The sequence below is a fragment of the Choloepus didactylus genome, chromosome 5 (assembly GCF_015220235.1).
Source record: "Choloepus didactylus isolate mChoDid1 chromosome 5, mChoDid1.pri, whole genome shotgun sequence".
NCBI classification, from domain to species: domain Eukaryota; kingdom Metazoa; phylum Chordata; class Mammalia; order Pilosa; family Megalonychidae; genus Choloepus; species Choloepus didactylus.
The window spans coordinates 33481873-33496441 of record NC_051311.1 but is presented as its reverse complement, the minus strand read 5'-3'; the positions used below and the strand labels follow the sequence as shown (position 1 = coordinate 33496441).

General features: G+C 40.0%; 1 protein-coding gene across 6 annotated transcripts in view; it reads left to right on the top strand.

The window, feature by feature from the left end:
• DPP6 (dipeptidyl peptidase like 6) overlaps positions 1–14569 on the top strand; it is a 1366335-nt gene that overhangs the window by 1242013 nt on the left and 109753 nt on the right. For all 6 annotated transcript variants that reach the window (XM_037835750.1, XM_037835752.1, XM_037835755.1 and 3 more), the window contains one exon: positions 5362–5469. In XM_037835750.1, the coding sequence (XP_037691678.1) occupies positions 5362–5469 (108 nt within the window). The remainder of the gene's footprint in view (positions 1–5361; positions 5470–14569) is intronic.

Genomic DNA, 14569 nt, shown 5'->3' with positions numbered 1-14569 from the left:
AATTTGCCTTGATACAATGTACTGAGGTGAAACAAAACAAAAAGTCTCTCCGATGTGAATGATATTAATGTTTATTCACAGCAGTGGTTTCTTCAATGGCTCATTTGAAGTAGATTCCACTGAGATTCAGCACCAGCTTTCCTTGGGGATATGGCTTCAAAGCCATTCCCCTGATACTCTTTTCCCTAACTCAGAGGAATGGAGTCTCTGTGAACTGGTAATTAAAAAAGAAGAGAAGGGGCCTAAGGTACATCACTCTATGTGATAGAAAAAGAAAAATCAAACCTGTGTGAATGATAAAACCCTCAGCACTGGTATTTTCTTTCTTGAGTTCTTTAGGTCTCATTCCACACCCTGACTTTGGAAAGAACAGGTGGGAATGTTTTAGAAACTTGCTTTCTTCTTGACCTACCTATTGAGATGAGAATTGCTTAAAATTATGTGGGAAAAATCGAATCACATTTGAGTCTAAGGAATTACGTTGGAGAGGTCACTGGTATGCTACTTTATTTATAGTATAGGATAAATTCTATTTATGGAAAATAACTAAAACTGGGCAATAAAACAGTCAACAGCAGCTCTTCAAAGAAGTTCTAACATTGGTTAATGTGCCACTTCTTTTATTTGTGAAATTAGCAATCTATACCAGCATTGTGTCAGTTTTTTCTGGGATGACAGTCTCATAAATGAACACTATTCTTCTTAAATATATCCACCTTCTGCTCAGGGCCAATCTTCTCCAAAAGGCAGTGGCCCAAGGTGGCTGCCTTGTATTCCTGTGTCCAAGTTTGGGTGGCAATTCCAAGCTAGGAAAATATCAAGAATGAGAGAATATTTGGGAAACCTAAAACATCAGCATGCTGGAAATTTCTTGAAAACCACTTGGGCCAAATAGATAAGCAGAAATATCAAAAGTAATGTTTGGTGGTCATCATACATCAGACAAAATGTCAGAGAGATCAGAATGAAAGAATCAGAAAAAAACTCCATTATATTTAGTCATTTGCTCAACCAATATTTAGGGATTGCACAAGACACCATGTTAGGCTTCGTGGGTTTCAAAAATGAATCAGCTGGAGTATCGGCTCTCAAAGGTCTTATAGTCTAGATAGGAGATAAGTATGCACATAAATTCCAAAAGGTGGGAAATGAGAGGTATCCTAAAATATATTCAGATAATGTTTTATATGTGTTTAGAAGTTGATGGAACAGGGAATAAAGGAATGTGACACAGAGGAGGTGGGCTTCGAATTAGAACTTACATCCAGTGTAGAATTTGTATTTGAATAGGTAGAGTAAGGGATGAATTTATAAAAGCAACCCAGGAGTTTTTCTTTACTGGGGGTAGGGAAAAGTATTGGAAAGCAAGGGTTAGAAGTGTCCTGTCCTCTGCTTCCCTGTTTCCTTCTTTGAGGAGCTCTAACTCACACAGGAGCCCTGGTTTCCTAGCTGGTCATCTGTGGTTTAACTTCCTGAATTCACAGCAGAAATGTATCATCAAAGGTTCAGGTGCATTGGCGCAAGGGATCTGTCCTCTAATACTCATTTCTTCATCACCTCTGCAGAGTGGCAACAGAATCAAGATCATCAGTATGAATTTTATATATTTACTGATTTTGTATCTCTTCACCGTAGTGAGAACACCAACCAAAGCACAGTATAGATGGCCTAAATGTGATTTGCAAAGCCAGATCTTTCCAAGCAAAATCAATTCAGCATCTAAAATTAGCATAAATCAAAACAGTATTTCTCATCTTAAAAATATAAACTTTAAAGCATTTACTAAGAAAACAGTTATTTAAAATATATAATGCCTTTTTAAGTTTCAAACATAATGTTGTATTACAGGATGTTTTTCTTCTGACAGTACTTTCCTTAGTCAGGTGGGGTGTCAGCCCCCAGTTCTCAAGCCTCCACTAGGTTAAATGCGATCCCATCCAAGGAAGTGGCCAGTTGGCCAGGATTTATCTGAGCACCTCACAGCTTTGTGGATCTGTAACTGTGTTTTGGTTAGAGCACCAAGAGCAGTAGGAAAATCCAATTTCAAGCAGTTTTTTGTTAAATTCCATTTGGAAAGATTTCTCATAAAGGAATTCATGAACCCTATTTTTCAAAAATAATCTGTAGCGTTTCAGCGTCTTTCAAGATACCGCAAGATCTGGAGGGCAATTTGAGAACCTATTTAAGCCTGGATCTGCAGCCTATTTAAGGCCTCCCAGCTAAGCTGCTCACCACCATTTCAGGCAGGGCATGGGTGCATTTCTCATCAGAGTGCCTACTGGGGACAAGCGAGAGAGATAAGAGCTCTGGCCACACTCTTTACGCATCTGATGCTTCTACGCATCCATTTAAAATGGGTCACAGATGCTTGCCCCAAGTAGCCCAGGGCAGAGTGTTATTTGAGAAGACTGGAGTCTGGAAAATCCTGATGATCTCAAGGAGATCCAGTCTGCTCACATCAACCTGTCTTCTGATTTATCCAGAGGCACATAGATGAGCTATAGAAATCCTGACATGGGCCAAATTGCTCCATGGATTCCCTCCCAGCCTTCCATTTTAGCTCTCATCTGCCTCCCTTTCCTCTCATCTCCTGCTCAGTGTCCTCAGCAGTGGACACTGATGGACATTCCCCATGAGCCAAAAATAAGAGGTGAATGTATGTGCATCACATCAGTGAAAACCCACCATGTTCCCTCTCCTCTAGGAATTCCAGAGAAATAGGAACCCTCCCCCCCTCCACCCTTTCCCCCACACAACATCCCATCATCGTTGTCAGTTCCTGTGCAAAATCTGTCCTAATACAAATCCAGTAGGGCCCTGCCACAGGACTATAGAGACATTTGGTGTCAAACCCTGGAACCTATCTTTTTGGTTGGAGAGATGGTTCTGTGGGGCAGTTAGGACTATCTTCTTTTGTAACACTAGTTTTGGTTTTGTGATTTCAAAATTTTGGTTGGGAGGTTGGAGAAGATGAGTGTATCTGAGCCACAGAAAGATTTGGCAGAAATGCTACGAATAGCTCACGAAGAATATCTCACAAATGAAAAGGGCTAGTTATTCACAGGTCTGCTATGAATGGAGGTGTGTAAACCAGGCATCACATATGATAAATTCTCTGTTATCTAGAGATTTGATTTGTTTCTTTCAAAATCAGATGAGCCTTCTAGGTATATAACCCGAAGAATTGAGAACAGGGACTCAAACAGATATTTGCACTCTGATGCTCATAGCATTATTCACAGTAGCCAAAAGGTAGAAGCAACCCAAGTGTCCATCAACAGATGAATGGATAAATAAAATGTGGTGTATACATAACATGGAATATTATTCAGCCATAAAAAGGAATGACATTCTGACACAGGCTACAACATGGATGAAACTTGAAGGCATTATTTGAATAAAATAAGCCAGGCACAAAAGGAAAAATATTGTATGATTTTACTGATATGAAATACCTAGAATAAGCAAATTCATGGAGACAGAAAGTAGATTTCAGGTTACCAGAGATTGTGGGTGAGGGTTGGGGAATTATTGCTAATAGGTACATAGTTTTTCTTTGGGGTGATGAAAAATTTCTGATAATGGTTGGTGATGATGATAGCACAAAATTGGGAATGTAATTAATACCACCAAATTGTACACATGAAAGTGGTTAAAATGGGAAGTTAGGAATTGTGTACATGTTACCACAATAAAAATAATTTTTTTTAAAAAGACCAGCATTGAAATGCAGTTCTCCTAGTCACACACTCACTGCATTTTTTCACTAAAAACACTATAAATGAAATATCCCATTTATTGCATGAGAAACCAAGTCTAAGAGAGGCTCAAAGGCTGGTGCCTTCACCGGTGAACCAAGGAATATTTTCATGGAACAACGTAAAGGCTGCACCTTAATGGTTGTGGCCTTCTGATTATTAAAAACAATGCTTCTGGCCAGAAGTAGTATTTATTACATTTATTTTGAGTATTTTTCTCAGCAAAAGTGCAAATATTTCCCCAAAAAATCTGAGATAATGTTGCCATTCCAGACCTGCAGCTGGCAAATAGAAGGTACGTTTTAAAAGCCAAATTTACTGCTGATCTTTCCATTTCCTCTACTTTTAAATACCATGCCTCCAACTATAAATAGTAAAATAAATATTTGCAGATTAAAGGTTTCATTTTATTGCAAATATTCATGAAGACTAAATGTCATTTTAATCACTTTGGTTTATGTCTTTGGGCATATCATATTTGCATGTGTTCATTCACTGCAGAGAAATGAGTTTTCCTTGAGCCAGCTGGGGTTTATTTACCATTTGTTCTCATCCCACATTAGCGGGGGACTCCTTGAATCACAAAATATATATCGTAGCCAACTAATTGGTGTTCACGGATGGAAACTTTCAAACTTGAACTTCCGAGAGGTTGAGATACTGCTGTTGCAAATTCCCTTTTCGCCCATCAAAGCAACAGCCAATCTACAGGGGGCTGGCAGGAGGCTGAGCAACTGGCTGTGGAAGGTTTGGGGGCCAGGCAAAATTGGTAGCAACACATTTCAGGCCTTTGCTTTGAAGCCAGCCTGAAACTCCTTCCCTAGGAGAAAACTGGGAATTCTGATTTGGTTTCCAGGGAAAAGTGACAGTAGATCCAAGCAAGTATGTGCTGTCCAGTGAATACATTATGCTGGATGCCGAAACTTTTCTCTGGTTAGAAGTGATTTAATAAGGAAACCAAGTCCCTGGGAATGCCATCCTCTCTCATCTACATTTTAGAATGTCTAGTTTATGTGCTTGTTTTATTTTTTCTGGTCTTCCTGGTGGGCTCTTCAGGGCAAAATGGATTTCATTAAATAAAAGAACAAAAGACAGGATTGAAAGGATAGTATTCATTTTTAGGCAAAATCAAGCTTGTGATTGTTCTGAATTCTGTCCTTTATGATGTATAATAAATGGAACTGGAGATATTTTGCAATACACTTTGGTTTCAATGGGCAAGAATTAGAGGAGGACGTACTACCATGCTGTGCTTTTTGGAGAGCTAAGTTGTGTTCCCTCTGGTGAGCTTAGCGCAGCATACACGAGTCAGTTCTTTATATTTGTGCTTTGTCAACTAAGGGATGCATTTTTATCTGCCTCTGCCTAGGCTGTGGGCTCGTAATTCCTCATTATTTCTCCTCTCTTAGAAAACTGAAGGTTTGGCTCATGATTACCAAGGAAAGAAAAGGCCCCTCACGGTGCTTTCAATTGCTGCTCTCATTAGAAATTTCATAGAAATGTATTCATTTCATTCTCTCAAAACATATTTTATCTCGTTTCAACCTCTTCAAAAGGAAATGAAGCGTCTTTATTCATTTAATCAAGTCCTTATTGTCCGCAGAATGAAGAACCAGTATTCTCCAAGGATGGCCGAAAAGTTTTCTTTGTCAGAGCAATCCCCCAAGGAGGACGAGGAAAGTTCTATCATATAACCGTGTCGTCATCCCAGGTAAATACTGCTCGTTTTAAAACTACTTTGCTGTGGTCGTGACAGCCTCTAGTGACCAAGCACACTAAGCCCACTAGTCATTGTCAAGGACCCCAGGGTGAACCCCAGAATGCTTAATGAAGGTAAGTTCCTGCAACTGGTATGGAATATAGCCCTTGTAAAAGTTCAGAGTTTCTTATGAGGGTAGTAGGGTTGCATTTTGCCCCTTTTTTTCAAGACTATGAATTATACTTCTGGCAGTATGAGAGGAAACAGGGATTTATTGCTAGGTGGAAGACTGAGGACTCCTGTCAACTCACTTGGTATGATGAACTTGTGTCTGTCTGGCCTTTCCTTTTCCATCTGCCATGATATCTCCTTTGCACACCTCCTCCTCATGAGGGCTGGAGGTTCACTGCACTTATAGGCTTTCTACTGCTCTCTCGTAAGTCTAGCCTCCCTGAGGCATCTCATCTCTACTTTTAGCCAAATGCAGTTGTAACTTATTATTTTATTATGCTGCTGTGAGGAGTCTGGTAGGTGGAGGGCAGAATACCACTGAGCAGGTGTTTCAGTTTGCTAAAGCTGCCGAAATGCAATATACCAGAAATGGGTTGGCTTTTAATAATGGGGATTTACTAAGTTACAAGTTAAAATTCTAAGGCTGTGAAAATGTTGAAATTAAGGCATCAACAAGAGGATACCTTCTCTGAAGAAAGGCTGCTGGCATCCAGGGTTCCTCTGTAAGATGGCATGGCATGTGGCCAGCATCTGCTGGTCCTTCGCTCTCGGATTTCATCACTTTCAGCTTCTGATCCCAGTGGCTCCCTCTCTGAGTGTATGTGGGTTCTCAAAATCTCAAGGGCTTTTCTCTCTCTCCTAGCTCTCTCCAAATGTCTCTGTCTTTTATCCTCTCTTAGAGGACTCCAGTAAGGGATTAAGACCCACCTTGACTGGGTTGGATCACATCTCGATTGCAGCAACCTAATCAAAAGGTCCCACCCACAATAGGTCTGCCCCCTATTAAATGGATGGGATGGATTAAAAGAACATGGCCTTTTATAGGGTACATAACAACTCTAAACCAGCACACTCCACCCTATGAACCCCAAAAAGACAGGTTCTTTCCATGTGCAAAATACATTCATTCCATCACAATATCACAAAAGCTTAAATCATTTCAGTAACAATAAATAAGTACAAAGACTTATCAAAATCAGTTATGGGTATGGTCTGTCCTAAGGCAAAATTCTCCTCTGGCTGTGGACCTGTGAAACTTAGAATAAGTTTTCTGCTTCCAGTTGTCAAAGGAGGAACAGTCATAGGATAAACATTGCCATTTCCATAGTGAGGAATTGAAAGGAAAACAGGGGTCAAAGGTCCCAAACAGTTCCAAAAGCCTGCAGGGCAGACTTCATTAGATTTCAAGGTCTTCTATAGAATGATGTTTTATCCTCACGGCTTGAGAGAGTGGCATTCCCACCCTCTCCAATGGCTTATGCAGCTGCCCTGCTCTCTCCAAACACTGGGGTGAGAGTTCCAACATCTCCAAGCTTTGGGGAGACCACTGTGTTCTAGGTTTCACCCTCTTCAAGCATCAGGGCACCACCCAGATTCTCTGCCATCTCTGGGGCACACGCTCAAGCCCCTCAGAACAGTAGGGTGGTAACCAGTTCTCCCCAATCCCCCATGGAATGTGTTGCACCCTCTCGGAGGCCTGGGGCTGCAGCATTCTTTCTGAACCAGGGGCCACCAAGATCCCTTCAGTTCCCCAGGCACCTGAGAGCCATGGGGTGGTAACGCTCTTCCTGAACAATGGGGAGGAAGGCCCGTCCTCCACAAACTCTGGGGCAAACTCACCCTATCCCCGTACATGGGTGGGTCTGCTCTCCTGGCCCGAGGTTTCTTGACTCCATAACTCATCTTCCATGGTTCTACCTTTGAAATCATTTTTCCTTCAATCTTTCCCTTTTAGTCTAGGCTGGCAGTGGTTCTGTTTATACAGATTCCACAACAAATTTTTCGGTTTAGCTCTTAGCACACAGGGGTCCCAACCGTCAGACAATGGGACTTTCCACAAATCCTTTCTAGATAACTCCATCTTCAGTCTAGATTCACACTGAGATGGCTCACTTATTAAATCCTCACATGGAGCTCTATTCTCTGGGGACTCACTTTCTAGAAACTCAGAATTTTCCAAACCATCAGTTTCTGGTTTCTTTGTACCCAAAAGTTCAGTTCTCGGCTTATCTGTTTCCTCTTGCATTTTACTATAAGCTGCAAGGAGAAGTCAGGCCTCACATTCCACATTTAATTTGGAAATCTCTTCAGCTAAATATTCCAGTTCATCTCTTTCAAATTCTGCTTTCCATCTGACATGAGGACTCAGTTTTGCCAAATTATTTGCCACTTTAAAACAAGGATCAGCTTTCTTCTGGTTTGCAATGACACATGTATCATTTCTGTCTAAAGCCTCATTGGAAGTACCTTTCATATCCATGTTTCTACCAAAGTCTCTTCAAAGCAGTCTAGGCTTTTTCTATCAAGCTCCTCACAGTTCTTCCAGAATCTTCCCCTTACCCATTTATGAAGGCATTCCAGCATTATTGGTATTTGCAAATTGCAGCACCCAAATCTTCTGGTACCAAAAATCTGTTTCAATTTGCTAAAGCTGATACATGGGTCAATTCAACAAGAAAACATCACATATGAAGCAAATATTGACAGATTTGAAGGGAGAAATTGATGGTTCTACATTAAAAGTGGGAGACTGGAGGCAGGGCAAGATGGTGGACTGGTGAGCTGTATGTTTTAGTTACTCCTCCAGGAAAGTAGGTAGAAAGCCAGGAACTGCGTGGACTGGACACCACAGAGCAATCTGACTTTGGGCATACTTCATACAACACTCATGACAATGTGGAACTGCTGAGATCAGTGAAATCTGTAAGTTTTTGTGGCCAGGGGACCCGCACCCCTCCCTGCCAGGCTCAGTCCTATGGGAGGAGGGGCTGTCAGCTCCGGGAAGGAGAAGGGAGAACTGCAGTGGCAGCCCTTATCAGAAACTCATTCTACTGATCCAAATTCCAACCGTAGATAGACTGAGACCAGACACCAGAGAATCTGAGAGCAGCCAGCCCAGCAGAGAGGAAACAGGCATAGAAAAAAACAACACGAAAAACTCCAAAATAAAAGCAGAGGATTTTTGGAGTTCTGGTGAACATAGAAAGGGGAAGGGCAGAGCTCAGGCCCTGAGGCTCATATGCAAATCCCTAAGAAAAGCTGATCTCTCTGCCCTGTGGACCTTTCCTTAATGGCCCTAATTGCTTTGTCTCTTAGCATTTCAATAACCCATTAGATCTCTGAGGAGGGCCCTTTTTTTTTGTTTTTTTTTTTTTAATCCTTTTTTCTTTTTCTAAAACAATTACTCTAAGAAGCCCAATACAGAAAGCTTCAAAGACTTGCAATTTGGGCAGGTCAAGACAAGAGCAGAACTAGGAGAGCTCTGAGACAAAAGGCAATAATCCAGTGGCTGAGAAAATTCACTAAACACCACAACTTCCCAAGAAAAGGGGGGTGTCCGTTCACAGCCATCATCCTGGTGGACAGGAAACACTCCTGCCCATCGCCAGCCCCATAGCCCAGAGCTGCCCCAGACAACCCAGTGTGACGGAAGTGCTTCAAATAACAGGCACACACCACAAAACTGGGCATGGACCTTAGCCTTCCCTGCAACCTCAGCTGATTGTCCCAGAGTTGGGAAGGTGGAGCAGTGTGAATTAATAAAGCCCCATTCAGCCATCATTTCAGCAGACTGGGAGACTCCCTACACAGCCCAGCAGCCCAGAACTGCCCTGGGGGGACGGTACTCACCTGTGACATAGCACAGTCATCCCTCAACAGAGGACCAGGGGTTGCACAGCCTGGAAGAGGGGCCCACTTGCAAGTCTCAGGAGCCATATGCCAATACCAAGGACTTGTGGGTCAGTGGCAGAGACAAACTGTGGCAGGACTGAACTGAAGGATTAGACTATTGCAGCAGCTTTAAAATTCCAGGATCACCAGGGAGATTTGATTGTTAGAGCCACGCCCCCTCCCTCACTGCCCAGAAACACGCCCCATATACAGGGCGGGCAACACCAACTACACACGCAAGCTTGGTACACCAATTGGACCCCACAAGACTCACTCCCCCACTCACCACAAAGGGTAAGCAGGGGAGAACTGGCTTGTGGAGAACAGGTGGCTCGTGGATGCCACCTGCTGGTTAGTTAGAGAAAGTGTACTCCACGAAGCTGTAGATCTGACAAATTAGAGATAAGGACTTCAATTGGTCTACAAATCCTAAAAGAACCCTATCAAGTTCAGCAAATGCCAAGAGGCCAGAAACAACAGAAAATTATAAAAGTGGGAGACTTCAATACACCACTTTCAATAATGAATGGAACATCCAAACAGAAGATCAATAAAGAAATAGATGACTTGAATGATACTATAAACCAACTACACCTAACAGATGTATATGGAATACTTTACCCAACAGCTGCAGAATGCATATTCTCCTCTAATGCCTATGGGTCATTCTCCAATATAGAGACAAGTTTTAATAAATTTGAAACTTTTGAAATCATACCATGGCTCTTCTCTGACCACAGTTGAATGAAGCTAGAAATCAATAATATAGAGAGAACTGGAAAATTAATGCATGTGTGTAAATTACATACCACACTCATAAAAAACAAAAGGGTCAAATAAGAAATCACAAGGGAAATTAGAAAATATCCTCAGGCGAATGAAAACAAAAACATGATATACCAAAACTTACGGGACACAGCAAAGACAGTGAGAGAGGGAAATTTAAAGCTCTAAATGCTTAAATTAAAAAAAGAAGAAACCGCTCAAATGAACAACTGTCAACCAATAAATTAGAAAACCTAAATGAAATGTATAAATTCCTAGAAACACACAAACTGTCTACACTGACTCAAGAAGAAATAGAAAATCTCAACAGACAAATAACAAGTAAAGAGTTGAATCAGTAATCAAAAATCTCCCACCAAAGAAAAGCCCAGAAACATATGGCTTCATTGATGAATTTTGCCAAACATTGCAAGAAGAATTAACCCCAATACTTCGTAAAACACTTCCAAAAAAATTGAACGGGAAGAAACTCTACCTAACTCATTGTATGAGGCTGGCATCACCTTAATACCAAAGACAGATAAAAATACCACAAAAAAAGAAAATTACAGCTCAATATCCCTTATGATTATAGATGCAAAAATACTCAACAAAATGCAATCAAACCAAATCTAACAGCACATTAAAAGAATTATACACTATGATCAAGTGGGATTTATCCCAAATATTCAAGGATGGTTCAACATAAAAAAATCAATTAATGTAATACACTACATCAATAAACAAAGGAAAAAACCACATGATCATCTCAGTCAATTCAGAAAAGACATTTGACAAAATCCAGCACTGCTTCTTGATAAAAACACTTAGAAAACTAGGATAGAAGGAAACTTCTTCAACATGATAAAGAGCATATATGAAAAACCCACAGCTAACAGCATACTCAATGGCAGATAACTGAAAGTTTTCCCTCTAAGATCTAGAACAAGACAAGGATGCCCACTGTTACCACTGTTATTCGAGATTGTACTGGATGTTCCAATGAGAGAAATTAGCCAGAAAAAATGAAGAAAGCCATCTAAATTGGAAAGGAAGAAGTGAAAGTTTCCCTATTTGCAGAATACATGAATATATATATTCAGCACCTGCAAGAATATATGAATATATTCTTGAAAAATCTACAACAAAGCTACTAGAGCTAAAAATACAGCAAAGCAGTGGGGAACAAGATCAACATGCAAAAATCAGTAGTGTTTCTGTGAACTAATAATGAACAATCTGAAGAATAAACCAAGAAAAAAATTCCATTTTTAGTAGCAACTAAAAGAATCAAATACCTAGGGATAAATTTAACACAGGAGTAAAGGATTTGTACATAGAAAACTATAAAACATTGCTAAAAGAAATCAAAGAAGACCTAAATAAATGGAAGGACATCCCATGTTCATGCATTGGAAGACTAAATATCATTAAGATGTCAATTCTACCCAAAGCTATTTACAGAGTCAACACAAGCCCAGTCAATGTGGTTAAAAGGGGAATTTCAAGGTTGAATATGTTACTAGAATAAAAATTTAATTGAGAAAAAGGACTGTACAAGAGAAATAGTGAACCATAGTCAATAGTACATTTATAACAATATTACCTCATCAATCGTAACAAATATGCCAAAAAGAAAAGTAAAAACAAAGTTGGACAAGTCATACTTCCCAATTTTGAAACTTACTACAAAGCTATAGTAATCAAAACAGCATGATACTAGCAAAAGAACATATATAGAGACCAATGGAATTGCATAAACCCTCACATCTATAGCCAGTTGATTTCTTACAAGTGTGCCAAGTCTACTCAATGGAAAGAGAACAGTCACTTCAACAAATGGTGCTGTGAAAACTGGGTATCCACAAGCAAAAGAATGAAGGTGAACCCCTTCCTTGTAGCACATACAAAAATTATCTCAGAATGGATCAAAGACCTAAATATAAGAACCAAAACTATTAAATTCCCAGAAGGAAACATAGGAAAGCTTCTTCAGGACATTGTTTTAAGCAATATTTTCTTAGATTTTATACCAAAAGCATGAGCAACAACAACAAAAATAAATGGAACTTTGCCAAAATTAAAAACTTTTTTGCATCAAAGGACTTCATCATTAAAGTAAAGACAGCCTACAGAATGAGAGGAAACATTTAGAACCTTCTATCTGATAAGAGTTTAATATACAGAATATATAAAGAAATCCTGATCAAAAGACTTGAATAGACATTTCTCCAAAGAAGATATACAAATGAGCAATAGGCACATGAAAAGATGCTCAACATCATTAGCAGTTAGGGAAATTCAAATCAAAACCACATTGAGATACCATGTCACACAAACTAGAATGGCTACTATTAAAAAAAAAAAAAGAAAGAAAATAATATGCATTGGAGAGCATGTGGAGAAATAGGAACATTATTTCATTGCTGGTGACAAAATAAAATGGTACAGCTGCTGTGGAAGGCTGTTTGGTGGTTTCTCAGAAAGTTAAGTTTGGAATTATCATATGACCCAGCAATCCCACTTCTAGATATATACCCAAAAGAATTGACAGCAGGAACTCGAACAGATATTTGCACACCAATATTCATAGCAACATTATTTACAATTGCCAAAAAATGGAATAACAAATTTTTTTCTGTAAGCCCACAATTTCTCTAATAAAAAAAAAAAGATTAAGGGGATAGTTTAGGTTGTATATATGTTACTAGAATAAGTTTTTTTTAAGAAAACCATAAAAGTGTACAGCATTGTTTTAATTTCCTTGGCTACTCAAGCAAATACCATACAATGGGTTCGCTTAAACAAAGGGAATTTATTAGCTCACAGTTTGAGTCTAAGAGAAACTTCAAATCAAGGTGATACTTTCTTCCTAAAGACTGGTGTTCTGGGGCTGGCTGCCACCAAGCTTTGGTCCATGGCTCCTCTATCCCATGGCAATGCACACGGCGGCCCCTCCTGGCCTCTCCTTTCTCTTCCGCGTTCTGTTTAATTTCAGCTTCTTCCTTCCTGTGGCTTTCTCACCATCTGTTGCTTATAAAGAACTCCAGTAATATGATAAAGACTCATCCTGAACCACACCTTAACTGAAGTAACCTCATCCAAAAGGCCCTACTTAACAATGGGTTCATACCCACAGGAACGGACTAAGTATAAGAACATGTTTTACTGGGGTGCATACAGCTCCAAACCACCACAAATACAAACAGTGAACCCTAGTGTAAACTATGGACAATAGTTAATACTATCATTATAATAATAGTATTTAATCAGTAGTAACAAAGATACCACACTAATGCAGTATTAATAACAGGGAAAACTGTGTGTGAAGGGGAGTATAAAGGGACTCTGTGTTTTCTGCATGATTTTTCTATAAACCTACAATTTCTCTAATTAAAAAAGCAAATATATATACACACTGTGAATATAAAGTAGAAGACTCATATTTATTATGTGACCCAAAGGGCAATTTCAATAGAAAACTTCGAAGGATATCCTATATTAAAGTAGCATCATTGGAATAAATGTAAAGACTCCACTGTTTCCTGTGATAGGGATGGCATTTTCTCAGAAGCATGGGTGCAGTTATTTCAGTTTAATTCCACTTAATTACATGACTGATACAATGTCTACAAACTGCTTATATCTAAGGGCTTCATTGAGTATCTCAAGATTCCCATGTTTCTATTTTGGACCCCCCTATTAAAAAAATTTTTTTTCAATGTTTTTATTCAGCTCCCAGTCTCTGAATTCATCCAAGTAATCAGCATTTGCTGAGTGCCCTATTACAAGTCCAAAACTATTTCAGCAGAAAGCACGTCTCCTAGCCCCCCATCCAGGAGGGCACCCCACTCTCCTGCACTTGCCCTATTGCCTCAGGTCCCCAGGAGCCCACTAATGTCCCATTGCCTTTTGGAATCCCCTGTGCACCCGCCACCTTCTAGCCCACGCTCAGCTCATCAGAACATCCCCTTTCTCCTGGGACTTCATTTCTGAGTCCCCAAGGTGTTCCACTTGAGCCCCTCACCTACTTTAATTACCGTCAGCTTCGCTCCTGCTTCCAGAAGCACCTGCCATTCTGAACAGCTTGCCTGTGACTCCACACCTCATCGCTGCCACATCCCAAATCAAATCACGGCCAAAAACACCTTTCCTGTCGAGATTGTCTCATCCCTCTCCTTCTGTTATGATTTATTGTTGTAATTATTCTGCTTAACTCTACAAGCACTTAGGGAGAGATGTGTATATGAAACATGCAATACTCAATAATATTGTTTCAAACTACCCTTGGAAGCAGTGGTAGGGAATGACAAAAGAGCCAAAGTGCCTGCTTTCTTCCTTTATTCTTTCTCTTTATTTCCTTTCCTACTTTGTCCACTGCCCCTTCTATCCCTTTTTTCTTCTTTGTTCCCTCCCATGGCTCCCTATAGTAATGAGCCTACCA